This window comes from Heterodontus francisci, chromosome 39 (genome assembly GCF_036365525.1).
Source record: "Heterodontus francisci isolate sHetFra1 chromosome 39, sHetFra1.hap1, whole genome shotgun sequence".
Taxonomy (NCBI): Eukaryota; Metazoa; Chordata; class Chondrichthyes; order Heterodontiformes; family Heterodontidae; genus Heterodontus; species Heterodontus francisci.
In genome coordinates, this window is record NC_090409.1 from 42,692,280 (window position 1) to 42,719,595 (window position 27,316).

A 27,316-nucleotide genomic window follows, 5' to 3' on the forward strand; every position below is an offset into this window, starting at 1 on the left:
GAAAAGCGAGAAACAGTGAAGGTCCAAAGAGACCCGGGGTTCCAGGTACAAAGATCATTAAAATGTACTGAACAGGTACAGCGAATAATCAAAAAGCTGAATGGAATTCTGCCCTTTATATCTGGAGGACGAGAATACAAGGTGGGGGGAGAAGCCAGGTTTCAGCTTTACAAAGCCCTGGTTAGATACACCTGGAGTTACTGGGAGTAGTTCTGGGAACCACACCTTCAGAAGGAGATTTTAGCCTTCGAGAGAGTGCAGTGTAGATTTACCAGAATGATACCTGAACTCCATGAGTTAAATTACAAGGAGAGATTCCACACACCAGGGCTGCATTCCCGGGAATTTAGAAGGTTAAAGACTGATTTGATTGAAGTTTACAAGATATTAAGATGAATTGATAGGGTTGATAGATAGAAACTATTCCCGCTGGTTGGGGAGTCCAGAACAAGGGGACATGACCTAAACATTCGAGCCGGAGTTTTCAGGAGTGAGATTCGGAAGCACTTGCACACACAAAGGGTGGGAGAAGTTTGGAATTCTCTTCCCCAAATGGCAATCGATGCTGGATCAATTGTTCATTTTAAATCTGGGATTAATAGATTGTTGTTAATCAAAGATATTAAGGGATATGGGACAATATGGAGTTGGGTCACAGATCAGTCATGATCTCATTGAATAGGAGAGCAGATGCGAGGGGCTGAATGGCCTCCTCCTGTTCCTGCGTTGCTCTGATTTGCTGGGGATTGATCGATGGTAGGTGATGAATTGATGGGTGCTGGGTGATCGATGGTCAATTGATTGATTCCGGGGTGGGTGATCGATGGGGAATTGATTGATTCCGGGGTGGGTGATGGATGGGGAATTGATTGATTCCGGGCTGGGTGATCGATGGGGAATTGATTGATTCCGGGCTGGGTGATCGATGGGGAATTGATTGATTCCGGGCTGGGTGATCGATTAGGGAATTGATTGATTCCGGGCTGGGTGATCGATGGGGATTTGATTAATTCCGGGCTGGGTGATTGATGGGGAATTGATTGATTCCGGGCTGGGTGATCGATGGGGAATTGATTGATTCCGGACTGGGTGATCGATGGGGAATTGATTGATTCCGGGGTGGGTGATCGATGGGGAATTGATTGATTCCGGGGTGGGTGATCGATGGGGAATTGATTGATTCCGGGCTGGGTGATCGATGGGGAATTGATTGATTCCGGGCTGGGTGATCGATGGGGAATTGATTGATTCCGGGGTGGGTGATCGATGGGGAATTGATTGATTCCGGGCTGGGTGATCGATGGGGAATTGATTGATTCCGGGCTGGGTGATCGATGGGGAATTGATTGATTCCGGGCTGGGTGTTGGGTGATTGATGGATCAATTGCTGGGTTTTCTGTCCGTCATTGTTCTCTTCTGCTTTTCAGAGATGGGGACCATGAGGCTCCTGTGCATTTCGTTGGCCTTTCTCCTCGGTAAGTTCTGATCTCAAAACATGAGCAAAAACCACCGCGTTGCAGCCAAAATCTGCTCTGCTCCCAAATTATGTGAACTATCTCTGACTTTGCAGAAATTTTAACCCCGTGATATACTTTCCAGTTAACAATGGACAGCTGGTGGCTGTGGATCAGGCGAGGGGGGGAACGGACGAGGTGGTCAATGGGCGACGGGAACAATGGGCGAGGGGGGGATTGGGCGAGGGGGAATGGGCGAGGGGGAATGGGCGAGGGGGAACGGTCAGGTGGGGAACAGGCGAGGGGGAGAATGGGTGTGGGGAAGAATGGGTGAGGGAGGAACTGGTGGGGGAAATGGGGAGAACAAGCGAGGGGGGAACCGGACGAAGGGGGATTGGGCGACGGGGGGATTGAACCGGGGAAACAGGCGAGGAGACATGGGCGAAGGGGGGAACGGGCGAGGGGGACAATGTGCGAGGGGGTAACGGGCAGGGGGAATAGGCGAGGGGGGGAATGAGCGAGGGGGAACGGGCAGGTAGAGAACAGGTGAGGGGGAGAATGGGTGAGGGGGGAACAGGCAGGTGCGGAACAGGTGGGAGGGAACGGGCGGCAGGGAGAACAAGCAAGGGGGAGAATGGGCGAGGGGGGAACCGGGCGAGGGGGAATGGGCGACGAGGGATTGGGCGAGGGAGGAGCGGGTAAGGGGGGGATTGAACCAGGGTAAACAGGCGAGGAGACATGGGTGAGGGGGAGGAACGGGCAAGGGGGAAACATGTGAGTGGCAACGGGCGAGGGGGAGAACCGGCGAGGCGGATGGGCGAGGAGGGGACCAGCAAGGGGGGAATGGGTGAGGGGGAACGGGCGAGAGGAAACACGCAAAGAGACATGGGCGAGGGGGAACGGGCGATGGGGGAATGGGCAAAGGGGAACGGGTGAGTGGGAACGGGCGAGGGGGGTAAACGGCGAGGCGAAATGTACGAGGGAGAACGGGCAGGTGGGGACAAGGCAGGTAGCGAACGGTCAAGGGGTAGAATGGGCGAGGGGGGTTACAGGCGAGGGGGCGCACGGGCGGGGGGGGGCACGGGCGAGGGGGAGGAATGGGCGAGGGGGGGGAACGGGCGAGGGGGGGAATGGGCGAGGGGGGGGAATGGGCGAGGGGGGGAACGGGCGAGGGGGGGGAACGGGCGAGGGGGGGGAACGGGCGAGGGGGGGGAACGGGCGAGGAGGGGGATTGGGCGAGGAGGAGGATTGGACGAGGGGGAACAGGGGAAGGTGGAAAGGGCGAGGGGGGGTACGGGCGAGTGTGGGTATGGGCGGGGCGGGGGGTGGGGGAAACAGGTGAGTGGGAATGGGCGAGAGGGGAACGGTTGAGGGGGAGAATGCCGAGAATGGGTGAGAGGTGAATGGGCGAGGGGGGGGGAATAGGTGAGGGGGAGAATAGACGAGGAGGGATTGGGTGAGGGGAGAATGGGCAAGGGTGGGTAGGAAATGGGTGAGGGGATTTGAGTGGGTGGGGATTGGACGAGGGGGGATTGAGGACATGTGGAATGGGTGAGAGGGGATTGGATGAGGGACCATTGAGTGGGTGGGGACTGGGTGATGGGGGAATTGGGCGAGGTAGGGATTAGGCAAGATGGGGATTGGGTGGGTGGGAATTGGTTGTGGAATGGGTGAGGTGAGGATTGGGTGGGTGGGGACTGGGTGCGTGGAATTGGGTGGGGAATGGCTGAGGTGTGGATTGGGTGGTTGGGGAATGGGTGAGGTGGGGATTGGGTGGGTGGGGACTGGGTGCGTGGGAATTGGGTGGGGAACGGCTGAGGTGTGGATTGGGTGGTTGGGGAATGGGTGAGGTAGGGATTGGGTGGGTGGGGACTGGGTGTGTGGGAAATGGGTGGGGAATGGCTGAGGTGTGGATTGGGTGGTTGGGGAATGGGCGAGTTGGGGGGGGATTATGTGGATGGCTTTACTTCCCTCTATTCACTAGCTGTCTCTCACTGAGATAGAAACATAGAAAATAGGAGCAGGAGTAGGCCATTCAGCCCTTCGAGCCGGCTCTGCCAATCGTTATGATCATGTCTGATCATCCAACTCAGTAACCTGTTCCTGCTTTCCCCCATATCCTTTGATCCCTTTCGCCCCAAAAGCTATATCTAACTCCTTCTTGAAAACATACAATGTTTTGGCCTCAACTGCTTTCTGTGGTAGCGAATTCCACAGGCTCACCACTCTCTGGGTGAAGAAATTTCTCATCTCAGTCCTGAAATGTTTACCCCGTATCCTTAGACTATGACCCCTGGTTCTGGACTCCCCCACCATCGGGGACATCCTTCCTGCATCTACCCTGTCAAGTCCTGTTAGAATTTTATAGGTTTCTATGAGATTCCCCCCTCACTCTTCTGAACTCCAGTGAAAATAATCCTAACCGACTCAATCTCTCCTCATACGTCAGTCCCGCCATCCCAGGAATCAGTCTGGTAAACCTTCGCTGCACTCCCTCTATAGCAAGAAGATCCTTCCTCAAATAAGGAGACCAAAACTGCACACAATATTCCAGGTGTGGCCTCACCAAAGATCAAAGAGAATTACAGCACAGGAACAGGCCCTTCGGCCCTCCAAGCCTACGCCGATCCAGATCCTCTATCTAAACCTGTCGCCTATTTTCTAAGGGTCTGCATCTCTTTACTTCCTGCCCATTCATGTATCTGTCTCGATACATCTTAAAAGACGCTATCGTGCCCGCGTCTACCACCTCCGCTGGCAACGCGTTCCAGGCACCCACCACCCTCTGCGTAAAGAACTTTCCACGCATATCCCCCCTAAACTTTTCCCCTCTCACTTTGAACTCGTGACCCCTAGTATTTGAATCCCCCACTCTGGGAAAAGGCTTCTTGCTATCCACCCTGTCTATACCTCTCATGATTTTGTACACCTCAATCAGGTCCCCCCTCAACCTCCGTCTTTCTAATGAAAATTATCCTAATCTACTCAACCTCTCTTCATAGCTAGCGCCCTCCATACCAGGCAACATCCTGGTGAACCTCCTCTGCACCCTCTCCAAAGCATCCACATCCTTTTGGTAACGTGGCGACCAGAACTGCACGCAGTATTCCAAATGTGGCCGAACCAAAGTCCGATACAACTGTAACATGACCTGCCAACTCTTGTACTCAATACCCCGTCCGATGAAGGAAAGCATGCCGTATGCCTTCTTGACCACTCTATTGACCTGCGTTGCCACCTTCAGGGAACAATGCACCTGATCACCCAAATCTCTCTGCACATCAATTTTCCCCAGGACTTTTCCATTTACTGTATAGTTAACAAGGCCCTGTGTAATTGCAGCAAGAGATCCCTGCTCCTGTATTCGAATCCTCTCGCTATGAAGGCCAACATACCATTTGCCTTTTTTACCGCCTATTGCACCTGCATGCTTACCTTCAGCGACTGGTGTTTGAGAACACCCAGGTCTCGCTGCATATTCCCCTCTCTCAGTTATAGATAATAATCTGCCTTCCTGTTTTTGCTGCCAAAGTGGATAACCTCACATTTATCCACATTATACTGCATCTGCCATGCATTAGCCCACTCACTCAACTTGTCCAAATCACCCTGAAGCCTCTCTGCATCCTCCTCACAACTCACCCTCCCACCCAGTTTTGTGTCATCTGCAAACTTGGAGATATTACATTTAGTTCCCTCATCTAAATCATTAATGTATATTGTGAATAGCTGGGTTCCCAGCACCGATCCCTGCGGTACCCCACGAGTCGCTGCCTGCCATTCGGAAAAAGATCCATTTATCCCTACTCTGTGTTTCCTGTTCTGCAACCAACTTTCTATCCATCGCAATACACTGCCCCCAATCCCATGCACTTTAATTTTACATGCTAATCACATGTGGGACTTTGTCGAAAGCCTTCTGAAAAATAAACCACATCCACTGGCTCCCCCTCATCAACTATACTACTTACATCCTCGAAGAATTCTAGTAGATTTGTCAAGCATGATTTCCCTTTCGTAAATCCATGCTGACTCTGTCCGATTCTACCACTGTTCTCCAAGGGCTCTGCTATAAAATCTTTGACAATAGACTCTGGAATTTTCCCCACTACCGTCAGGCTGACTGTTCTATAATTCCCTGTTTTCTCTCTACCTCCCTTTTTAAATAGCGGGGTTATATTAGCTACCCTCCAATCTTTAGGAACTGTTCCAGAGTCTATAGAATCTTGGAAGATGATCACCAATGCATCCACTATTTCTAGGGCCACTTCCTTAAGTACTCTGGGATGCATACCATCAGGCCCTGGGGATTTATCGGCCTTCAATCCCATCAATTTCCCCAACACCAGTTCTCTACTAATACTGATTTCCTTCAGTTCCTCCCTCTCACTAAACCCTGTGTTCCCCAACATGGCTGGTATGATATTTGTGTCCTCCTTTGTGAAGACAGAACCAAAGTATGTATTTAATTGGTCAGCCATTTCTTTATTCCCCATAATAAATTTCCCGATTTCTAACTGTAAGGGACCTACATTTGTCTTCACCAATCTTTTCTCTCTTCACACACCTATAGAAACTTTTACAGTCAGTTTTTATGTTCCCCGCAGGCTTACTCTTGTACTCTATTTTCCCCTTCTTAATCAATCCCTTGGTCCTCCTTTGCTGAATTCTAAACTGCTCCCAATCCTCAGGTCTGTTGTTTCTTCTGGCTCTGCCCTTGACCAACCATGACCGGTCCCAGCACTGGGCGTTACCCAGACCATGTAAACAGTCAAACTCTTCCATCACAGTGATAGGGGATAATCACCCTCAAAAAAATAAAGTTTGCACAAAGCATTTTTGTACGATAGCGACCCACCTTCCACCTTCACCCCACAGACAACGCCACAGAAAATTGGCCCAGGATATAGTTGGATTGGAACACTTATGGGCCCAGTGTTAAGGGTGCTGCTGAAGTGATTTTTCATTGGTCTACAACTTGAGCCAATCAGGATAAGTGGATAGTGCAATGAACGTTCGCCTATTTGTTTAGCCATCAGTGGTGGCTGACTGAGTTTAGTGCTAACTCTTTCTCTCTATCTCTCTGGTCTCCAAGTCAGACATTCGTGTGTTTGAGCCCCAACTCTGGAGACTCCAGCCCAATAATCCAGGCCGACACAACTGAAATCAATGCTGCACTGTCAGAGGGTCAGTACTGAGGGAGTGCTGCACTGTGGAGGGTCAGTACTGAGGGAGCGCTGCACTGTCGGAGGGTCAGTACTGAGGGAGCGCTGCACTGTCAGAGGGTCAGTACTGAGGGAGCGCTGCACTGTCGGAGGGTCAGTACTGAGGGAGTGCTGCACTGTCGGAGGGTCAGTACTGAGGGAGTGCTGCACTGTGGAGGGTCAGTACTGAGGGAGCGCTGCACTGTCGGAGGGTCAGTACTGAGGGAGCGCTGCACTGTCGGAGGGTCAGTCCTGAGGGAGCGCTGCACTGTCGGAGGGTCAGTCCTGAGGGAGCGCTGCACTGTCGGAAGGTCAGTCCTGAGGGAGCGCTATACTGTCGGAGGGTCAGTCCTGAGGGAGTGCTGCACTGTCGGAGGGTCAGTACTGAGGGAGCGCTACACTGTCGGAGGGTCCGTACTGAGGGAGCGCTGCACTGTCGGAGGGTCAGTCCTGAGGGAGCGCTGCACTGTCGGAGGTGCCTTCTTTCAGATGAGACATTAAACCGAGGCTCCCGTCTGCCCTGTCAGGGCCGCTATTTGGAAGAAGTGCAGGGGGGAGTTCTCCCCGGTGTCCTGGGGACAATATTTATCCTTCAACCAACATCACTAAAAAAAATAATCTGGGTCATTATCACATTGCTGTTTGTGGGATCTTGCTCTGTGCAAACTGGCTGCCGCACTTCCTACATTACTACAGTGACCACACTTCAAATAAAGTACTTCATTGTCTGTGAGGTACTTTTGGACGCCCTGAAGTTCTAACTCTCTGTTGGGACACTGGTTCTGCTGGATAGACAACCTGAAAAATAAGGGCAGGCTTCTTTCTCTCACATTAAATGTTGTAAATCACTGCTCTTGACAGTGCACCCACCAATTTGCACAGAGCAAGATTCCACAAACAGCAATGAAATGCACGATAATTGGTGAATTGGGCTCAAAGCCATGCCCATCTAAATTGGGTGGATAGGGTGCTCCACTGAGTGAAGGCACATGTTTATTTTCTCACATTCATGGGATGTGGGCGTCGCTGGCTAGGCCAGCAGTTATTGCCTATCCCTAATTGCCCTTGAGAAGGTGGTTGTGAGCTGCCTTCTTGCTGGTGGGAAGGGAGTTCCAGGATTTTGACCCAGCGACGGTGAAGGAACGGTGACAGAGTTCCAAGTCAGGATGGTGTGTGACTTGGAGGGGATCTTGCAGGTGATGGTGTTCCTATAAGTCTGCTGCCCTTGTCCTTCTAGGTGGTAGAGGTCGTGGGTTTGGAAGGTGCTGTCTAAGTAGCTTTGGTGAGTTGCTTCATTTTGTAGACGGTACTCATCTGTCTGGGACTGAAGCAACTGAGTCACATTGACAAAGGTCTGAATGAAGGATTTATGGAGAGTGATGTAGCTGGAACAGCATGGCTAGGGGCGCGGCAAGTTCTGGAGCTCAGGTCTTCAGTACTATTGCCGGAATATTGTCAGGGTCCATAGCTTTTGCAGTATCCAGTGCCTTCAGTCGTTTCTTGATATCACGCAGAGTGAATCGAATTGGCTGAAGTCTGGCATCTGTGATGCTGGGGACTTCAGGAGGAGGCCGAGATGGATCATCAACTCGGCACTTCTGGCTGAAGATTGTTGCAAATGCTTCAGCCTTATCTTTCACACTGATGTGCTGGGCTCCCCCATCATTGAGGATGGGGATATTTGTGGAGCCACCTCCTCCAGTTAGTTGTTTAATTGTCCACCACCATTCATGGCTGGATGTGGCAGGACTGCAGAGCTTAGATCTGATCCGTTGGTTATGGGATCACTTAACTCTGTCTATCGCATGATGCTTACGCAGTTTGGCATGCAGATAGTCCTGTGTTGTAGCTTCACCAGGCTAACACCTCATTTTGAGGTATGCCTGGTGCTGCTCCTGGCATGCCCTCCTGTACTCTTCATTGAACCAGGGTTGGTTTCCTGGCTTGATGGTAATGGTAAAGTGGGGGATATGCCGGGCCATGAGGTTACAGATTGTCGTTGAGTCCAATTCTGCTGCTGTCGATGGACCACAGCACCTCATGGATGCCCAGTTTTACATTGCTAGATCTGTTTGAGATCTATCCCATTTAGCACGCTGATAGTGCCACACAACACGATGGATGGTATCCTCAATCCTACCAATACAGTCATGGACAGAAGCATCTGCAGCAGGCAGATTGGTGAGGACGAGATCAAGTATGTTTTTCCCTCGTGTTGTTTCCCCCACCACCTGCTGCAGACCCAGTCTAGCAGCTATGTCCTTTAGGACTCGGCCAGCTTGGTCAGTAGTGGTGCTACCGAGCCACTCTTGGAGATGTACATTGAAGTCCCCCACCTAGAGTACATTCTGTGCCCTTGCCACCCTCAGTGCTTCCTCCAAGTGGTGTTCAACATGGAGGAGTACTGACTCATCATCTGAGGGAGGGCGGTAAGTGGTAATCAGTAGGAGGTTACCTTGCTCATGTTTGACCTGATGCCATGACGCTTCATGGGGTCCAGAGTCGATGTTGAGGACTCCCAGGGCAATTCCCTCCCGACTGTATTCCACTGTGCCACCACCTCTTGTGGGTCTGTCCTGCCGCTGGGACAGGATATACCCGGGGATAGTGATTGCAGTGTCTGGGACATTCTCTGTCAGGTATGATTCCGTGAGTATGACTATGTCAGGCTGTTGTTTGACGAGTCTGTGGGACAGCTCTCCCAACTTTGGCACAAGCCCCCAGATGTTAGTAAGGAGGACCTTGCAGGGTCAACAGGGCTGGGTTTGCCGTTGTCATTTCCGGTGCCTAGGTCGATGCCGGGTGGTCCGTCCGGTTTCATTCCTTTCTATTAACTTCGTCGCGGTTGGGTACAACTGAGTGTCTTGCTCGGCCATTTCAGAGGGAATGTAAGAGTTAACCACATTGCTGTGGGTCTGGACTCACATGTAGGCCAGACCGGGTAAGGACAGCAGATTTCCTTCCCTGAAGGACATTAGTGAACCAGATGGGTTTTTACAACAATCGACAATGGTTTCCTGGCCATCATTAGACTAGCTTTTAATTCCAGATTTATTAATTAAATTTAAATTCCACCTTCTGCTGTGGTGGGATTCGAACCCATGTCCCCAGAGAAATAGCCTGGGTCTCTGGGTTACTAGTCCAGTGATAATACTACTATGCCACCATCTGCCTCATCTCCCCCTCTGCTTCTTTTACTGATTATCCTCAATCTGTATCCCTCTGGTTACCAACCCCCCTGCCACTGGAAACAGTTTCTCCTTATTTAATCCATCAAAACCCCCTCATGATTTTGAACGCCGCGATTAAATCTCCCCCTTAACCTTCTCTGCTCTAAGGAGAACAATCCCAGCTTCTCCCAGTCTCTCCACATGAACTGAAGTCCCTCATCCCTGGGACCATTCCAGTAAATCTCCCTCCGCACTCTCTCCAAGGGCTCGACATCCTTACTAAAGTGTACAAAATCATGAGAGGTATAGACAGGGTGGATAGCAAGAAGCCTTTTCCCAGAGTGGGGGATTCAAATACTAGGGGTCACGAGTTCAAAGTGAGAGGGGAAAAGTTTAGGGGGGATATGCGTGGAAAGTTCTTTATGCAGAGGGTGGTGGGGGCCTGGAACGCATTGCCAGCGGAGGTGGTAGACGCGGGCACGATAGCGTCTTTTAAGATGTATCTAGACAGATACATGAATGGGCAGGAAGCAAAGAGATACAGACCCTTCTAAAATAGGCGACATGTTTAGGTAGAGGATCTGGATCGGCGCAGGCTTGGAGGACCGAAGGGCCTGTTTCTATGCTGTAATTTTCTTTGTTCTTTGTTCTTTGTGTGATGCCCAGAATTGGGACACGTTAATATGAAGTGATGCACTTCGGGAGGGCTAATATGTAAAGACAGTATGCTTTAAATAGCATGATTTTGTAAAGTGTAGATATGCAGAGAGACCTTGATGTCTATGTACACATATCCTTCAAGGTAACAGGTCAGGTTGTTAAGGTGGTTAAAAAAGCCTCTGGGTTACTTGAGTTTTTAAATAGAGGAATAGAATATAAAAGCATGGAGACTATGCTAGAACTTTATAATTTCATCACTGGTTCGACCTCAACTGGAGTCTTGTGGACAGTTCTGGGCTCTATGCTTCAGGCAAGATATAAATGTCTTAGAAATGATACCAAAGAGAAATCCAGAGCAAAAATAATTAATTGGGGGAGGGCCAACATCAATGGGGTGAGAACGGATCTGGCCCAAGTAAACTGGAATCAAAGATTGACAGGCAAAACTGTAATGGAACAATGCACTGCCTTTAAAGAGGAGGCATTTTGGGTACAGTTGAGGTACATTCCCACAAAGGGGAAAAGATAGGACAAACAAAACCAGAGCTCCCTGGATGACAAAAGAGATAGAGATAAGATGAAGCAGAAAAAAGGTACATATAACAGATATCAGGTGGATAATACAATTGAGAACCAGGTTGACTATAGGAGGTTCAGAGGGGAAGTGAAAAATGAAACAAGAGAAGCAAAGAGAGAATATGAGAAGACAGTGGTAGCTAACATAAAACAGAATCCAAAGGTTTTCCTTTAGCATATAAATCTTAAAGGGTGGTAAAAGGAGGAGTGGGGTTGATTGGGGACCGAAAAGGGGATTTACACATGGAGGCAGAGGGCATGGCTGAGGTATTGAATGAGTACATTGCATCTGTCTTTACCATGGAAGAAGATGCTTTCCAAGTCATAGTGAAAGAGGAGGTAGTTGAGACACTGGATGGGGAGGCAGTGGTGTAGTGGTATTGTCACTGAACTAGTAACCCAGAGACCCAGGATTTTGGACATGGGTTCAAATCCCACCAGAGCAGAAGGTGGAATTTGAATTCAATTAATAAATCTGGAATTAGAAGCTAGTCTAATGATGGCCATGAAACCATTGTCGATTGTTGTAAAAAAAAAACCATCTGGTTCACTAATGTCCATTTGGGAAGGAAATCTGCTGTCCTTACCTGGTCTGGCCTACATGTGACTCCAGACCCACAGCAATGTGGTTGACTCTTAACTGCCCTCTGAAATGGCCCAGCAAGCCACTCAGTTGTATCTAACTGCTACGAAGTCAATAAAACAGAATGAAACCGGACAGACCACCTGACATCGACCGAGGCACCGGAAACGACAATGGCAAACCCAGCCCTGTCGACCCTGCAAAGTCCTCCTTACTAACATCTGGGGGCTTGTGCCAAAGTTGGGAGAGCTGTCCCACAGACCGGTCAAGCAACAGCCTGACAATGTCCCAGACACTGCCATCACTATCACCAGGTATGTCCTGTCCCAGTGGTAGGATAGAATCACCAGAGGTGGTGGCACAGTGGTATACAGTTGGGAGGGAATTCCCCTGGGAGTCCTCAAAATCGGCTCCGGACCACATGAAGTCTCATGGCATCAGGTCAAACATGGGCAACGAAACCTCCTACTAATTACCACCTACCGCCCTCCCTCAGCTGATGACTCAGTACTCCTCCATGTTGAACACCACTTGGAGGAAGCACTGAGGATGGCAAGGGCGCAGAATGTACTCTGGGTGGGGGACTTCAATGTCCAACACCAAGATTGGCACAGTAGCACCACTACTGACCAAGCTGGCTGAGTCTTAAAGGACATAGCTGCTAGACTGGGTACGTGGAAAGTGGTGAAGGAACCAACAAGAGGGAAAAATATACTTGACCGCGTCCTCGCCAATCTGCCTGCCGCAGATGCATCTGTCCATGACAGTATTGGTAGGAGTGACCACCGCACAGTCCTTGTGGAGAGGAAGTCCCGCTTCACATTGAGGATACCCTCAATAGTGTTGTATGGCACTACCACCATGCTAAAGGGGATAGATTTCGAACAGATCTAGCAATGCAAAACTGGGCATCCATGAGGCGCTGTGGGCCATCAACAGCAGAAAAATTGTACTCAACCACAATCTGTAATCTCATGGCACGGCATATCCCCCACTCTACCATTACCATCAAGCCAGGAGACCAATGAGTTCAATGAAGAGTGCAGGAGGGCATGCCAGGAGCAGCACCTGGCATACCTCAAAATGAGGTGTCAACCTGGTGAAGCTACAACACAGCGTAAGCATCATGCGACAGACAGCGCTAAGCAATCCCATAACCAACGGATCAGATCTAAGCTGCACAGTCCTGCCACCTCCAGTCATGAATGGTGGTGGACAATTAAACAAATAACTGGAGGAGGTGTCTCCACAAATATCCCCATCCTCAATGATGGGGGAGCCCAGCACATCAGTGTGAAAGATAAGGCTGAAGCATTTGCAACAATCTTCAGCCAGAAGTACCGAGTTGATGATCCATCTCGGCCTCCTCCTGAGGTCCCCAGCATCACAGATGCCAGACTTCAGCCAATTCGATTCACTCCACATGATGTCAAGAAATGACTGAAGGCACTGGATACTGCAAAGGAAATGGGTCCTGACAATATTCCGGCAATCGTACTGAAGACCTGTGCTCCAGAACTTGCCGTGCCCCTAGCCAAGCTGTTGCAGTACAGCTACAACACTGGCATCTTCCCGACAATGTGGAAAATTGCCCAGGTATGTCCTGTACACAAAATGCAGGACAAGTCCAACCCGGCCAGTTACCTCCCCATCAGTCTACTCTCAATCATCAGTAAAGTGATGGAAGGTGTCACCAACAGTGCCGTCAAGCAGCACTTGCTTAGCAATAACATGCTCAGTGACGCTTAGTTTGGGTTCTGCCAGGGCCACTCAACTCCTGACCTCATTACAGCCTTGGTTAAAACATGGACAAAAGGGTTGAGCTCAAGAGGTGAGGTGAGAGCGACTGCCCTTGACATCAAGGCAGCATTTGACCGGGTATAGCATCAAGGAACCCTAGCAAAACTGAAGTCAATGGGAATCGGAGGGAAAACTCTCCGCTGGTTGGAGTCATACCAAGTGCAAAGAAAGATGGTTGTAGTTGCTGGAGGTCAATCATCTCAACTCCAGGACATCACTGCAGGAGTTCCTCAGCGCAGTGTCCTCGGCCCAACCATCTTCAGCTGCTTCATCAATGACCATCCTTCAATCATAAGGTCAGAAGTGGGGATATTTGCTGATGATTGCACAATGCTCAGCACCATTCACCACTCCTCAGATACTGAAGCAGTCCGTGTAGAAATGCAGCAAGACCCTGGAAACTATCCAGGCTTGGGCTGATGTGTGGCATGAATGTTACTTGCTACTTAAGTGCCAGGCAATGACCATCTCCATCAACAGAGAATCTAACCATCTCCTCTTGACATTCAGTGGCATTACCATCACTGAATCCCCCACTATCAACATCCTGGGGGTTACCATTGACCAGAAACTGAACTGCAGCAGCCATATAAATACCGTGGCTATAAGAGCAGATCTGAGGCTAGGAATCCTGTCGCTCCTGACTCCCCAAGGGAAGCACATGTCAGGAGTGTGATGAAATACTCTGCACTTGCCTGGATGGGTGCAGCTCCAACAACACTCAAGAAGCTCGACACCATCCAGGACAAAGCAGCCCACTTGATTGGCACACCATTCACAAACATTCACTCCCTCGATCACCGACGCACAGTGGCAGCAGTGTGTACCATCTACAAGATGCACTGCAGTAACGCACCAAGGCTCCTTCAACAGCACCTTCCAAACCTGCGACCTCGACCGCATAGAAGGACAAGGGCAGCAGATGCATGGGAACACCACCATCTGCAAATTCCCCTCCAAGCCACACACCATCCTGACTTGGAATGATTTCGCCGTTCCTTCACTGCCACTGGGTCAAAATCCTGGAACTCCCTTCTGAACAGCACTGTGGGTGTACCTACCCCACATGGGCTGCAGCAGTTCAAGAAGGTAGCTCACCACCACCTTCTCAAGGGCAATTAGGGATGGGCAATAAATTCTGGCCTTGCCAGCGATGTCCCCAACTCACAGATGAATAGAGGAAAATTGATAGAGGAGGAATTAGAAAGGCTGGCTGTACTTAAAGTTGATAATTCACCAGGATGAGATACATCTGAGGATAATGAGGGAAGTACAGGTGAAAATTGCAGAGGCACTGGCCATAATCTTCCAATCCTTCTTAGATAGAGGGGTGGTGCCAGAGGACTGGAGAATTGCAAATGTTACACCCTTGTTCAAAAAGGGTGTAAGGATAAAGCCAGCAACTACAGGCCAGTCAGTTTAACCTCCGTGGTGGGAAAGCTTTTAGAAATGATAATCCAGGACAAAATCAACAGTCACTTGGACAAATGTGGATTAATTAAGGAAAGTCAGCACACATGTGTTCAGGGCAAATGGTGTTTAACTAACTTGCTTGAGTTTTTGATGAGGTAACAGAGTGGGTTGATGAGGGTAAGGCAGTTGATGTCATGTAGCATAGACTTCCAAAAGGCATTTGATAAAGTGCCACACAACAGACTGGTCAACAAAGTTACAGCCCATCAAATAAAAGAGACAGTAGACAGTGGCAGCATGGATGCAAAGTTGGCTAAGTGACAGGAAACAGAGAGTAGTGGTAAACAGTTATGTTTCAGACTGGAGGAAGGTATATAGTGGGGTTCCCCAGGGTCAGCTTTACAATCACTGCTTTTCTTGATCTATATTAATGACTAGGGTGTGCAGGACACAATTTCAGAATTTGCAGATGACACAAAACTTGGAAGTATTGTGAACTGTGAGGAGGATAGTGATAGACTACAAGAGGACATAGACAGGCTGGTGGAATGGACGGACAGGGGGCAGATGAAATTTAATGCAGAGAGGTGTGAAGTGATACATTTTGGTAGGAAGAACAAGGAGAGGCAATATAAAATAAAGGGTACAATTCTAAAGGGGGTGCAGGAGGAGAGGGACCTGGGGGCGTATGTGCACAAATCACTGAAGGTGGCAGGACATGTTGAGAAAGTGGTTAATAACACACACAGGATCCTGAGCTTTATAAATAGGAGCATTGAGTACAAAAGCAAGGAAGTTATGATGAACCTTTATAAAACACTGATTCAGCCTCAACCAGAGTATTATCTTCAATACTGGGCACCAAACTTTAGGAAGGATGTGAAGGCGTTAGAGAGGATGCAAGAAAGATTCAAGAGAATGGTTCCAGGGATGAGGGACTTCAGTTATGTGGATAGACTGGAGAAGCTGGGTCTGTTCTTCATGGAGGAGAGGGTTGAGAGAAGATTTGATAGAGGTGTTCAAAATCATGAGGGCTCTGGACAGAGTAGATAGAGAGAAACTGTTCCCATTGGTGGAAGGGTCGAGAGCCAGAGGACACCGATTTAAAGTGATTGGCAAAAGAACCAATGACGACATGAGGAAAACCTTTTCACGCAGTGAGTGGTTAGGATCTGGAATGCAATGCCTGAGAGTGTGGTGGAGGCAGGTTCAATCAAGGCTTTCAAATGGAACTGGATAACAGAACAATGGGTTATCTTTAAGGAGGGGATGTTTCAGGTGCAGACTATGTACATTCCAACAAGGGTGAAAGGTAAGGAAACCAATAACAGGTATTCATGGATGCTGAGGGAGATAGAGATGATGATAAAACAAAAAAAAAAGGTGTGTGATGCATGTTAAGTGAATTCTTCAAGCAAGATCCAGGCCATATACAATAAGTTGAGAGGGGAAATGAAGGGGAAAATAAGACTGGAAAAGAGAGAATATGAGAATAGAATGGCAGTCAACATAAAAGGGAACCCAAAGAACTTCTTCCGCATGTAAGTAGTAAGCAAGTAGTAAGAGGTGGAATGGGGCACATTAGGGACAAAGAGGGTAATTAATATATGCTGAGAGGTGTAGGGCAAGGCTAGAATACTTAATGAGTACTTTGTATCAGAGTTCACGAAAGAAGAGGAATCCGACAAAATATTGGCAGAAGCAGAGAGAGTGGAGGCAATGAATAGGATATAAGTTTGAGAGGAGGGAGGGACTAAAAATGCTGGCTATACTTAGGGTCGATAAGTCACCTGGTCCGTACGGTTTGCATCCCAGGTTGCTAAAGGAAATGGGGATAGAGATAGCAGAAGGACTTGCCATAATCATCCCTCGGTACAGGGGAGGTGCAAGAGGATTGGAGAGTGGCAAATGTGGCACCCTTATTCAAGAAAGGGTGTAAGGACAGTCCTAGAAACTACAGGGTCTGTGAATTTAACATCAGCGGTGGGTAAGATTTTAGAAACAATAATCAGGGAAAATATCAATGGACTCTTAGAGAGGTTTGAGTTAATTAAGGATAGCCAGCATGGATTTGTAAAAGGCAGATCAGGTTTGACTAATCGAATTGAATTTTTTGATGAAGTAACAGAGAAAGTCGATGAGGGAATACGATGGATGTTATTTATATGGATTTTAAGAAAAAGATTTTGATAAAGTACCGCATAAAAGGCTGGTTAATAAAACTGAGGCTCCAGGAATAGGAGGGTCAGTGTCCAATTGGATACAAAATTGGCTCAAGGACAGAAAACAGTGAATCATAATAACTGGTTGTTTTTCAGACTGGAGGATGGTAGACAGTGGTGTTCCCCAAGGGTCAGTGCTGGGACCACTGCTTTTTGCTATATATAAATGACTCAGATCTTGGAAGACAGAGTAGAATCTCAAAATTTGTCGCTGACACCAAACTTGAAGGTGTGGCAGACAGTGAGGATGATATGAAGCACCTGCAACAGGACACAGATAGGTTAGCAGGATGGGCAGAGAGGTGGCAGATGGAATTTAATACTGACAAGTATGGGGTGATGCATTTTGGCAGAAGGAATAGGGAGTGGCAATATATACTTAATGGCACCATTCTAAAGAGTGTGCAGGAACAGAGGGACCTGGGGGTGCGTGTGCATCAATCTTTGAAGGTGGCAGGACATATTGAGAGAGTGGTTAGTGAAGCATATGGGATCTTGGGCTTCATAAAGAGAGGCATTGAATACAAATGCAGGAAAGTTATGCTGAATCTTTTTAAAGCTCTGGTTAGGCCACAACTGGAGTATTGTGTCCCGTTCTGGTCAACACATTTCAGGAGGGATGTGAGGGCCCTTGAGAGGGTGCAGAGGAGATTTACCAGAATGGTTCTGCGGAAGGGGGATTTTAGCTACAAGGTTCGGTTGGAAAAGCTGGGTTTGTTCTCCTTGGAGCAATGGAGATTGAGGGGAGATTTAATAGAAATGTACAAGATTATGACAGGCTTAGATCAGTTAGACAAGGAAAAACTGTTCCCACTAACTGATGGTACAAGGACTAGGGGACACAGATTGAAAGTTTGGGCAAGAGATGCAGAGTGAATATGAGGAAGCACTTTATTACACCGCGGGTGGTAATGACCTGGAACTCACTGCCCACAAGGGAAGTGGAAGTGGAGACGATCAATGACTTCAAAAGAAAATTGGATAGGCACTTGAAGGAAATAAACTTATGGGGCTACGGGGTGTGGGACTGACTGGATAGCTCCATGGAGAGCCAGCACAGACACGATGGGCCAAATGGCCTCCTTCTGTGCTGTACCTTTCTAAGTCAATACTGCAGCTGGGGCCTAACCAGTGTTTTGTAAAGGGTTTAGTGTTTCTGGGATTTTTGTTTCCTATTCAGTGGGATTTGCTAACCCACCCTGCTTCTCTGTCTCTCTCTCTCTCTCTCTGTCTCCACAGGGACATGCAGTGCAGGACATGTGGGAAAAGAATTTGTCACCACTTTTATGCAGAACTATCGGACCTCCTATGGGACGCCCAAGTTGGAGTTGGTCATCAACTCGTACGAGGCATCGACGTCGGTCACAGTCACTATGAACGGAAATAACTTCAAAAAGGTGCTGCTGCTGGGAAAGGACGAGATGGCTTCAGTCGTGGCCCCCAGCTCAAGTGAGATTGGTGGCAGCGCCCGTTCCTATAAAACGGTGATCGTGACGTCAAACAAGGGAATCTCGGTCTCTTCGTTCAATATCAAGTACAGGACAGTGGATGCCTCGGTGATTTACCCAGTGTCTTCCCTGGGCAAGGAGTACTATATCTTCACTCCACCCACTGGGCCTTGGTCCGTGTCAAAGGAGTTCGCCATCACCAACACAGACCAGCCAAACACAGTCAGCGTCTACCTAAGCAACACGGCCCAGTTTCAAGGACGGATTTACTGGCCACGGTCAACAATCAAACTCTCGCTAAAGCCTTACGAGAGTGCTCAGTTCCAAAGCTTACGCGATCTGACGGGCAGCAGGGTGGTGGCGAGTCAGCGCCTGGCTGTCATGTCCGGGCACGCATGCAGCATGCGCAATTATAAATGCAACCATGTGTACGAGCAACTGCCACCAGTCGATAGTTGGGGCACCTCCTTCCTCGTGGCGCCCACCTCGGTGCAGACAAAATTCGATCAGGTTTACGTGCTGGCATCGCAGCCGACTGAGCTCCGGGTGAACTCTGATGCCAAGGTGATGAACCTCCAGGCTGGCAAGACCGCCATGTACAAGGTGTCCCTCAACCAGCCCATCGCCATCACTGCCTCAAAAGGGGTCCTGGTGCTGTTCTACTCACCCGGAGATGCAAGGAGAAGAGGAATCAGATATGACCCATTCCTAATGACCGTCATCCCCAACAACCAATTCGCCAGCTCCTACACAGTCCGAGGCATCAGCAATTTTGAGAACTACATCAGTATTGTGGCCAAGAGCTCTGACAAGGGCCAGTTGCGCCTGGACAGCCACGAGCTACCAGCTGGGGCTACGTGGCGGACGATTGGCGAATCTGGGTACTCCTGGGTTGATTTCACAGTGGGAAAAGGACAGGAGAAACATGTAGTCGACGGGACATCCGGGGAGAAGTTTGCAGTCTACAAATACGGCATAGCAGGGATGAATGCTTATGGGTGTCAGGGGAGTGCAGGCGGCACCAGTGAGCCAGTAGGTAAGAACGCAACACTGCCCTGGGAGTGTTTGATGGGGACAGTGTCGAGGGAGCTTTACTCTGTATCTAACCCCGTTTTTAAAATTTTTTTTTTGTGGCCTTTCTGCTCCAGGCCCCTTTTATTTACTTTGTGTCGAGGGGGCCTTTATTCCTCAGGCCCTCTTTGTATACATATTTATATTTTTAAAAATAACAATTAAAACAGGTAAATAAACAAAAAACATTTCTCCCAATTGATCCTCGTGGAGGACGCGGCAGAAAAGGTCTGCTGGCAGTCGTGCATCCTCCGCAAGTCAACGGGATCTGTGACCGCCAGGAGCACGTCGTTGGCGTAAGCCGAGAGGACGACCCGCATGGCCGGCTCGCACAGAGCCAATCCCATCAAACTCCTGCGAAGCAGGCACAGGAACGACTCCACGCAGATGGTATACAATTGGCGAGGCATGGGGCATCCCTGATGCAGCCTCTCCCAAAGCGAAGGGCCGCCGTCAAGGACCCGTTACCCTCGACTGGACACTCTGCGGCGGCGTATAAAAGTCGGACCCGTGCCATGAAATGCAGCCCGAGTCCGAAAGCGCGCAGAGTCCCGAAAAGGTAATCGTGATCCACCCTGTCGAACGCCTTCTCCTGATCGAGGGAGAGAAAGGCGACCAACTGACCAATCCTCTGGGAAAGATGGATCAGGTCCCGGACCAGGTGGATGTTGTCCTGGATGGACCGGCCCGGGACAGTGTAGGACTGGTCGGGGTGGATCATGTGGGCCAGCACGGAGCCCAGGCGGGTAGACATAGCCCGGGCAAAGATCTTATAATCCGTGCTGAGGAGGGAGACCGGACGCCAGTTTTTAAGCAGGCGGAGATCGCCCCTCTTCGGCAGCAGGACGATGACCGCCCTGCGCCACGAGAGGGGCATCTCCCCGGTCGCCAGGCTTTCCCCCAGGACCCGCGCGTAATCGTCCCCCAGGACGTCCCAGAACGCCCTGAGGAACTCCACGGTCAACCCATCCAGCCCTGGGGATTTGCCCCTCGAGAGCTGGTGGAGGGCGCCAGTCAGCTCCGCCAACGTGAGCGGAGCCTCCAATCCTTCGGCGTCCTCTGGGCTGACCTGCGGCAGGTCCTCCCACAAAACTCTGCGCGCATCCTCGCTGGACGGATCCGGAGAGATCAACGCACTGTAATAAGTACGGACCAGGAGGCCCATTCCCTCCGGATCCGTGATGGAGGATCCGTCGTCGGCCAGCAGCTCGACGAGCTGCTTACGGACCCCCCGCCATTTTTCCAGCGAGTAGAAGAAGGGTGAGGCGCGGTCCAAATCTTCCAGGATCTGGATCCGCGACCTCACGTACGCGCCTCGGGACCCTATGAGCTGCAGGTCCCTCAGCGCGCCCTTCTCTTTGTACGCCTGCCACAGGGCCGGGTCCACGACGGCATGACCGAGGCGGGACTCCAAGTCGAGCACCTCCCTCTCAAGGCGCCCGATCTCGGCTTCCCGCCTCTTGGTCGACCCCTTCGCGTACTCCTGACAGAAGACGCGGATGTGAGTCTTGCCCACATCCCACCATAGCCTCAAGGAGGGGAAGCCCCCCTGCTTCCTACTCCAGTCGGCCCAGAATCGACAGAAAGAGTCCCGAAATCGCTCGTCCTCCAGCAGCTGGTTGTTAAAGTGCCAGAACGCGGACCCCGCCCGCGTGCGTAGCGGAGTGAACTACGCCCACACCAGGTGGTGGTCTGAGCACGGCACCAGCCGCATGGAGGCCGCCGAGACGCGGGAGACGTACGCCTGCGAAATGTAGAGGCGGTCGATTCGCGACCCCCCTCCTCCAGACCTCCACGTGAAGGCGCTGGAGTCGGGATGGAGATTCCGTCAGACGTCCACCAAGTTAAGGGAGCTGATCAGTCCCCTCAACCTCTCCACCGACGCTTGGCCGCGCTGGGGACCGGAGCGATCCCCCACCTCGAGGGTGCAGTTAAAATCCCCCCCGAGGATGATGCACTTGCCGCTATCGATGGAGCTCAAGAGAGCGGACACTTCTTCAAAGAAGCGCGCTTGCAACGCGCCGGGCCTGGGCGTGTACACGTTCACAAAGTGGAGCGGCATGCTACCCAGGCCAACGGCGAGGTGGAGCAAGCGGCCCGGCACTAGCTCCTTGACCCTCAAGATCTCCGGCTGAAAAGTCGGGGCTAACAAGATAGCCACCCCACTAGAAATAGGGGTGAGGTGACTCATGTAGACCCCACCCTGCCACTCCAGGAGCCAGGTGGCTTCGTCTCCCGGAACGGTGTGGGTTTCCTGCAGAAAGCTCACCGCGTATCTCCCTTCCCTAAGGACCAAGAGATTGTGAAATCTGCGGTGAGACCCCCTGCTGCCGTTGATGTTGAGGCTGGCTATGGTTATCTTCATGTCAAAGGTACTTAAAACCCGTCACCAACAGCTCACTGTGAGGAGGGAGTGGAAGTGCACCTGGCCTTCCACTCCCCCAGCAACCCATTGAGGAACACATTAAACCGGCGCCTCTCAACCAGTTTCACGCCCGCGCGCTTGCCCTTTGTCTTCAGGGCAGCACGGACGGACTGGATGATCAGCGCCAGATTCGACCAGCCGTCGAGGGCCAGCTGAACTTTATTGCGGCAGCCCCTGCAAACCGCGAGGAAATCCCAGAGTTCCGCCGTGGGGATGAGAGGAGATTCGGTGGGAGGCACGAGGGACTCCACGACCTCACGAGCGATGGAATCAAGATCATCCTCCATGTCCCACAGCGAATCCCCATCCTCCTCCGGGTCGTCACCGCCAGCGGCCGACACATCCACCACACACTGTGGGGCGGACGTCCTGGCCGCGCCAGCTGGTCCCGCCTCCGATACGATCCCACCCCCAGGCTCGATGGCGGAGGAGTCCTCTCTGGGTTCTATTGTAGAATTGGAGCCTGTGGGCGCCAGCAGCCCAGGACCCCCCTCCACCTCTGTCCCCAGGCTAACGAGTGGTCCAGGGGAGACATAAGATCCCGACTCCGGAAATCCAGCCGGAGCCGAGACCTGAGGCGGAGAGAGGAGGCCATCTCCCACTCTGCCAGCACCCACAGGTCCAGCAGATGGGGCAGCATTCTCAGTTCTCACCGGGTCGGGTGTCTCCTGGTTGGTGGTGGACTCCGGCTGGGAGGGCTGACCCTCTGGGGCGTCGCCCTCCACTTCATTCAGGGCACCTGACCCAGTAGCAGTGGCAGAATGGGCGGTGTCCCCAGGCTCCCCCACCACAAGCAGGGCCCCACTTACTCCTTCAGGAGGGGCCTCATGTACCGGGGCCTTCCCCTCCCCTCCATCCTGAGGAATAAGGAGCTCCTGCCCGGACTTTGCAGCCTTGGTGGTGGCGGTAGGGGGAACCTGAGGATCCTCAACAGGAGACAGCTCCCCTCCAACAGATGGGCCCTGCGCCTCAGGGCCCCTTGTTACCTCTGTGGAGGGGTGCCTTCTCCTCTTTTTACCACTAGGGCGCGGAGGCTCAGAGACCTCCATGTCATCAGAGGCCTCCGCCTCCGCACCCTTTTTTTCCTTTTTAGTCACCCTGGGCCTGATCCCAGCCCTGGGACAGGTGGATTCCATGGGAATGGGCTTTGGGCTCAGCTCAGGCTCGGGTTGAGTCAAAGTGTCCAGGGGACGCGCCTCATGATGTTTCTTTTCTCCCCGCGTCTTCCTTCTGCTCGGATGGACACACCCCTCCCCGCCGGAGGCTGTGAAAACCACAGCCTCCGGAACCGACTGAGCGGCGTCTATTGGATGTTCTTACGAACATGCCCCACCCCCTTGCAGATGTGGCACCGCGCCCCATCCGAGGTCCAGAAGACGCGGTAGGCCATCCCCTGAAACTCTATACCGAAGTGGCCCTCCAAGACCTCCTCCCGCGCCTGCTGCATGAATAGCTGGCGGCGGAAGGAGTACACATGTCGGAGGCTGTGCTCCCAAAGACCGAGCGGGACTGGGGTGATCCCTGACCTCACCTCCCCCAGATGGTGTAGGCGGGGGAGGAGGAGCTCATCAGGAATGAAGGGTGGGACGTTAGACAAGGTTACCCGATGTGCAGTGGCCCCCAGAGGGTCCACTGGCAGGAAAATCCCACCCACTGTGGGCCCCGTACTTAGGGCGAGGGACACAGCCCGCTCGGTCTTCAGGAAAAACACAGCCTTCCCATACATCTTTGAGGCTGCAACAATGACCGAGGGGCCGACAACCACGGCCATTGCCTTAACACAAGCCTCAATAGTCATATCAGGATGAGTGTAACTCTTCACCCCATGCTTTGATGTTAAGATTTTACATGGTGACGGGGCCACAGGTGCAGCTGTCGCAGCTGCTGCAGCATAGGAGGGCCCCGTCACCAGAGAGGACTGAGAAGTCATGGGGTAGAAGAGTTACAGGCACTTTGCTGAGAAAAAAAAAAGAGCAAATACAAAAAATCAAAAAAGCAACATTTAAAGGATGTAGCACAGGGGAAGAGGCTGAGGGAGAGGAAGGCCAGGAGGAATCAGTCTTTGTTGGTATTTTAAAGAAGTCTTGTAGCTGGTCTTCCAGTTGGGAGGGTGGGGTGATGTCTTCACCTGGGTCAGCTGTAAGCTGCCAAGGCACACGCCTCCTTCGATGTTCAGATAAGAGAAAAGAGAAGTCTCTTCACCTGGGCAGCTCCAGCTGTCCCAGGCTTAGTAGTTGGGGTGGGGAGGGAGCTCCCTATCCAAAGATGTGAAACACAGGAGCTCCCTATTGAACAATGCAGCCCCACCCAAGGTCTTCAGGTCTCTTCTTTCCCCACCCCCAACAATCAATGAAAAAGACTACAGGATAAAACAAACTCACAAAAGAGCTTCCAATTCTTCCAGTTCTCTGCCTTCCTTCCTTTGTTGAAATTTGGAACAAACTTTTGTTTCAGTTTGAATCTCCCACTTGCAGCAGTTACACATCCTGCAGCCTCCAACCTCTGCACACAGCCACAGTCAGCTGCACCTCGTTGATGCACTCAGGCTCCCAAATCAGAGAGCAGCCAATCCCAGTGCTGTACCTGTCCTGGGAGTGTTTGATGGGGGACAGTGTCGAGGGAGCTTTACTCTGTATCTAACCCCAGTGCTGTCCCTGTCCTGGGAGTGTTTGATGGGGACAGTGTCGAGGGAGCTTTACTCGGTATCTAGTACCGTCCTATAGCTGCCCTGGGAGTGTTTGTTGGATTGATATAGATGGTGGGTTTTGGGGTTGATGTGATGTTCTGCGTTACAAAATTGGGGATCTGCCCTCATGGCTCAGTTCTGTTTCACCCCAGGTTTGTGCAACACAGTGAAATGCAGGAGTAAGGAACAATGTGTGGTGGTGGATGGAAATGCAGTGTGCCAGCCAGTGTCCAGGGCTGTGTGCTGGGCTTGGGGAGACCCACATTATCACACCTTCGATGGAGTGAACTTTGACTTCCAGGGCACCTGCACCTACACCATTGCTAAGAGCTGTGGGGCTGACTCTTCCCTGCCATCCTTCAATATCGACGCCAAGAATGACAACCGAGGGAATACTCGCGTGGCGTATGTCATGTTGGTGAACATAGAAGTCTATGATTATAAAGTTACAGTCTTCAAGCATGAATACAGCCAAGTGAGGGTGAGTTCACCAACAACTGACAGCACAGAAACAGGCCATTCGGCCCATCTGCTCCATGCTGGTGTTTCTGCTCCACACGAGCCTCCGCCCACCCCCTCTCCATCTCACCCTATCACCATATCCTTCTATTCCTTTCTCCCTTATGTGTTTATCCAGCTTCCCCTTAAAATGCATTGATACTATTCACCTCAACCACTCCCTGTAGGAGCGAGTTCCACATTCTCACCACTCTCTGGGGAAAGATGTTTCTCCTGGATTTCCGATAGGGTGATACCAGAACTGAAATGTTATAACTATCAGGAAAGATTGAACAGGTTGGGTCACTTTCTCTAGAAAAGAGAAGGCTGAGGGGTGACCTGATAGAGGTCTTGAAAATTTTGAAGGTGTTTTCACTTGTGGGGCGAGACCAGAACTAGGGGCCATCAATCTAAGACAGTCACTAATAAATCCAATCGGGAATTCAGGAGAAACCTCTTTCCCCAGAGAGTGGTGAGAATGTGGAATACGCGACAACAGGCAATGATTGAGGTGAACAGTATCGATGCATTTCAGGGGAAGCTGGATAAACACGCTGTAAAATCCTGTGTCTTGACTTGAAGTAAATGGAGCCAGTCGACATTGGATTGAGAGCCAGTGCTCAGTGGTGACAGAGAAGGGGACTACTTGGACTAATTGTGGTGTTGCTTTTCTCTGCCAATTGTAGATTAATGGTGTTAGGAGCAATCTGCCTCTCACACTCCATGAGGGAAAGGTCAAGTTGTACCAGAGCGGGGCGTACGTCATCATTGAAACCGACTTCCAGCTGAAGGTGACATACGACTGGAACCACCACCTGGTAGTGACGGTGAGCAGCAGCTACTTTGGGAACGTTTGTGGCCTCTGCGGGAACTACAACGGTGACGCAAGAGATGACTTCCGGTCACCACAGGGCACGGCCGTGTCTAACGCCCTGGACTTTGGCAAGAGCTGGAAGGTGAGCGACGGGGACATCTTTTGCTGGGACAACTGCAACGGTGTCTGCCCCACCTGCGACGCCGAGAGCCGCAAGAGGTATGAAAGCCCCTCGTCCTGTGGCCTGATCGGCAAAGCCGATGGTCCGTTCAGGGAATGCCGCGCCAAGATTGACCCCAAACCCTACCTCGACAGCTGCGTCTATGATGTCTGCCTCTCCAAGGGCCTCCAGACCCTCCTGTGCCAGGCAATGAAGGCCTATGCTGAGGTGTGCCAGAGAGAAGACGTCAAGATTTACGACTGGAGAACACCATCCAAATGCCGTGAGTATATAACCGAGAACATCTGTCTCCATAGATGTTAACATTGATGCTGCTCATTGTTCAAACAGGCAATGCCATTTATAATCTGCTTTTTCTTGACATTCATGGAATCATCATGCTAAAGCCCAGAAGGAGCCATTTGGCCCATCGTGTCCATGCCGGCTCCTTAGAAAATTTGTCGCACTCTTTCCCCAAATCCCTGCATGTTTCCCCTTCAAGTATTTGTACAATTCCTTTTTAAAAGTTGTTGTTGAATCTGGGACGATGGTAATCGATTGGGGGAGAGATGGAAATTAATTGGAGAGGGGTAATGGAAATTGGGAGGGGGACAGAATAGAACAGAATTATAGAATATTTACAGCACAGGAGGCCATTCGGCCTGTCGTGTCTGTGCCAGCTCTCTGCAAGAGCAATTTATCTAGTCCCACTCCCCCACCTGTTCCGACTTCCCCCACATGTTCCCCGTAGGCTTGAACATTTTTTCTCCTCATATAATTATCCAATTCCCTTTTGAAAGCCACGATTGAATCTTCTCCAACACACTCTCAGGTGGTGCATTCTAGATCCTAACCACTCGCTGTCTAGAAAAGGTTTTCCTCATGTCTCCTCTGGTTCTTTTGACATTCACCTTAAATTAGTGTCCTCTGGTACTTGACCCTTCTGCCAATGGGAACAGTTTCTCTCTATCTACTTCGTCCAGACCCCTCATGATTTTCAACATCTCTATCAAATCTTCTCTCAACCCTCTCCTCTCCAAGGAGAACAGCCCCAGCTTCTCCAATCTATCCACGTAACTGAAGTCCCTCATCCCTGGAAACATTCTCATGAATCTTTTCTGCACCCTCTCTA

General features: G+C 50.8%; 2 protein-coding genes across 9 annotated transcripts in view; one reads left to right on the top strand and one right to left on the bottom strand.

Annotated features, from left to right (window-relative positions):
* LOC137352797 (complement C1q-like protein 3) overlaps positions 1 to 27,316 on the bottom strand; it is a 241,811-nt gene that overhangs the window by 154,604 nt on the left and 59,891 nt on the right. The gene's annotated exons all lie outside the window — the stretch shown is intronic.
* LOC137352795 (IgGFc-binding protein-like) overlaps positions 1,429 to 27,316 on the top strand; it is a 77,134-nt gene continuing 51,246 nt past the window's right edge. The window contains exons 1-4 of the mRNA XM_068018623.1: positions 1,429 to 1,475; positions 18,322 to 19,566; positions 24,865 to 25,193; positions 25,897 to 26,467. Of these exons, the coding sequence (XP_067874724.1) occupies positions 1,430 to 1,475; positions 18,322 to 19,566; positions 24,865 to 25,193; positions 25,897 to 26,467 (2,191 nt within the window). The 5' untranslated portion in view covers position 1,429. The remainder of the gene's footprint in view (positions 1,476 to 18,321; positions 19,567 to 24,864; positions 25,194 to 25,896; positions 26,468 to 27,316) is intronic.